Consider the following 2,500-nt stretch of genomic DNA (forward strand, 5'->3'; position numbering starts at 1 on the left):
GCCTCCCGCTACGACCTCCCGGGGCAGTTCGAGTGCCTCCCCTGCGCCGAGGGATGCGAGAGATGCCAGGATGACAGCCCCTGCGTCGTGTCACTCAACTGGATGATGAGGACGGGGATTCTTACTCTCGCTATCATTATCATCTGCAGTCTCCCGGTCATCGTGGTCTTCACGTGGAAGTATGGCAATATTAAGGTACGTTTCGAGGAGGTTTCGAGTATTTTTTTTTTTTTTTTTTTTTTTGAGAGGGGGGTAGGGGTGAAGATTTTTTTTTTTTTTTTTTTTTTGAGTGGTTTGAGTTTGGGTGAGGTTAATTGTTGTTGTTGTTGTTGTTTTCTTTTCTTATTCCTTTTTTTTTTCTTTTTACCCTTTTCTCATTTATTTATCTATTTTTGTTTTTCTTTTCTTTTCCCCGTATATTCTTTTTTCCTTCTCCTGCTTCTTCTTCTCCTCTGCCTCCTTCTCCTCCACTTCTTTTTTTTTTTTTTTTGAGAAGGTGAGGAATATGATTGTTTTAAGTACGAGATTTTTTCTTTACTTTAGTCATCAAAAACTATAAGTAGAATTTTCATTACTTATTTTTCTTTTCCTTTACTTTCACAACATCGAAAGTTGTCCTTTCTAATATATATATCTTTTTTCTTTCCTTTCTTTTTTTTCAATTTGATAACAACGAAGACTTGATTCATCTTAATATCACCCACGGGACTGATCATTCATCTCTTTCTTTCTATTTTATCTATCCTTCTCTTCTCCTTTACTTTAACAATCGTATAAGACTTCATTCCTCGAATATTACCGAAAGCATACGATAAAAATATAACGGAGAGACGATACGATAATATAGATAGAGAATATAACATATTTAAGAATATAATATGGATAAAAACAAAAAAGATATGTATATGAGAATATAATATACTACTGATAAAAATATAGCATAATGTAGATAAGAATATACCATAATATAAAAATTCATATATATTATGGATAAAATATATAATATTCGTAAGAACATAACATACCGATAAGAATATAGTATAATATTGATAAGAAGATAATACAACAAGCCAATGCTAAGATAAGCTTTCCGATAAGGGCGTGGGTGAAGGGGGGGGGGGGGAGTCGCATTCCTTGACGTGTTGAGCAAGAAAGTTTCCTCCTTAATTTTTTTTTTTTTTTTTTGCGCCTTTATTTATAGTCCGATCACAACGAAACTTTTTAGTCTACATATTTAGATATATACGTAATAAGAGGAATAAAATGAGAGAGATCGATTCGTAATTATTTTTATTTATTTCTTCTTAAGTATACCCTTTCCTTAAGTACTCGATTTCTGACAAAATTCATGCGCAGCCAACACGTGGTTTTGAAGGGAATTTCCTGGTGTTGTTTTTATTGTCTTTGGCTGTTTGTTTGTGTGTGTGTGTGTGTGTGTGTGTGTGTGTGTGTGTGTGTGTGTGTGTGTGTGTGTGTATGTGTGTGTGTGTGTGTGTGTGTGTGTGTGTGTGTGTGTGTGTGTGTGTGTGTGTGTGTGTTTGTATTATTGTTTTTTTCCATGTAATATTTTGATTTTGTTTTTGCTCATTATTGTTTCCATAGTGGCTTGTGATTAGGAAGGACGTGTTCTTGTTTTTTTTTTTTTCTTATTGTTATCTTTTTTTTTACGTGAATAGTGTTTTGTGATTTGATCGGAATTGGTTTATTGTTGACTTTTTTAACATCATTATTATCTCTTTTTTTCGTATTTCATTTTTTATTATTTACAAAACGTCTTTTTTATACTAATTTTCTCTGCTATTTGGTAAATGACATCTGCAATTCGTGATATTGTTAGTGCAACAAAAAATACCCAATAATCCCTATTTATCACCATCTGAGTACGTGACAATCAACCCTATTTCCGCAAACCTCAATCCAATGATAATCCAAATCCAATAAAAAGACAAAATAAATATAAAGAAAATGAAATCTACTTTAAATAAGAACGGTTCCCGTAGTAAGAGAAGAGAGAGGCTGAAATCACGAGAGATGGGATATCAAAGCCTGACTGACAAGCCACGACAGGGAGAGTCACCTGCTCGCTGGTTCGTTGATCGACGATTCGAGACAAAGAATGGAATGCTTCGTTTGTGTGTATGAATGGATGTAAACACAGATGCACAAATATGTATACATATATATTTCCTCCTTTCTTTCGTTCTTTTTTATTGGTGGTATCGCCTATGTGGTGTTTGACGTAGTACTTGGTGCCATGTTGATATCATGTAGTTGGGTTGGGTCTTTCTACTGGAGTGGCTGACCAATAAACCCCATTGGAGTAGTTGTTTAGGTAATCATTGTTGGTAGTTTTCAACCCACCACCACATCTACGATAGACTCACCCGCTACCGTTTCCAGGTTTATTTCCCAACTTTATGTATATATGTGTGTGTGTGTGTGTAGATAGATAGATAGATAGATATAGATATATATATATATATATATATATATATATATA

The 2,500-nt window shown here is 34.1% G+C and overlaps 1 protein-coding gene across 1 annotated transcript in view; it reads left to right on the forward strand.

Moving 5' to 3' along the window:
* LOC119595525 (probable G-protein coupled receptor CG31760) overlaps nucleotides 1-2,500 on the forward strand; it is a 161,744-nt gene that overhangs the window by 92,187 nt on the left and 67,057 nt on the right. The window contains exon 5 of the mRNA XM_037944646.1: nucleotides 1-195. This exon is cut by the window's left edge and continues 6 nt beyond it. Coding sequence (XP_037800574.1) covers nucleotides 1-195 — 195 coding nt within the window. The remainder of the gene's footprint in view (nucleotides 196-2,500) is intronic.

The sequence above is a fragment of the Penaeus monodon genome, chromosome 36 (assembly GCF_015228065.2).
Source record: "Penaeus monodon isolate SGIC_2016 chromosome 36, NSTDA_Pmon_1, whole genome shotgun sequence".
Lineage (NCBI taxonomy): Eukaryota > Metazoa > Arthropoda > Malacostraca > Decapoda > Penaeidae > Penaeus > Penaeus monodon.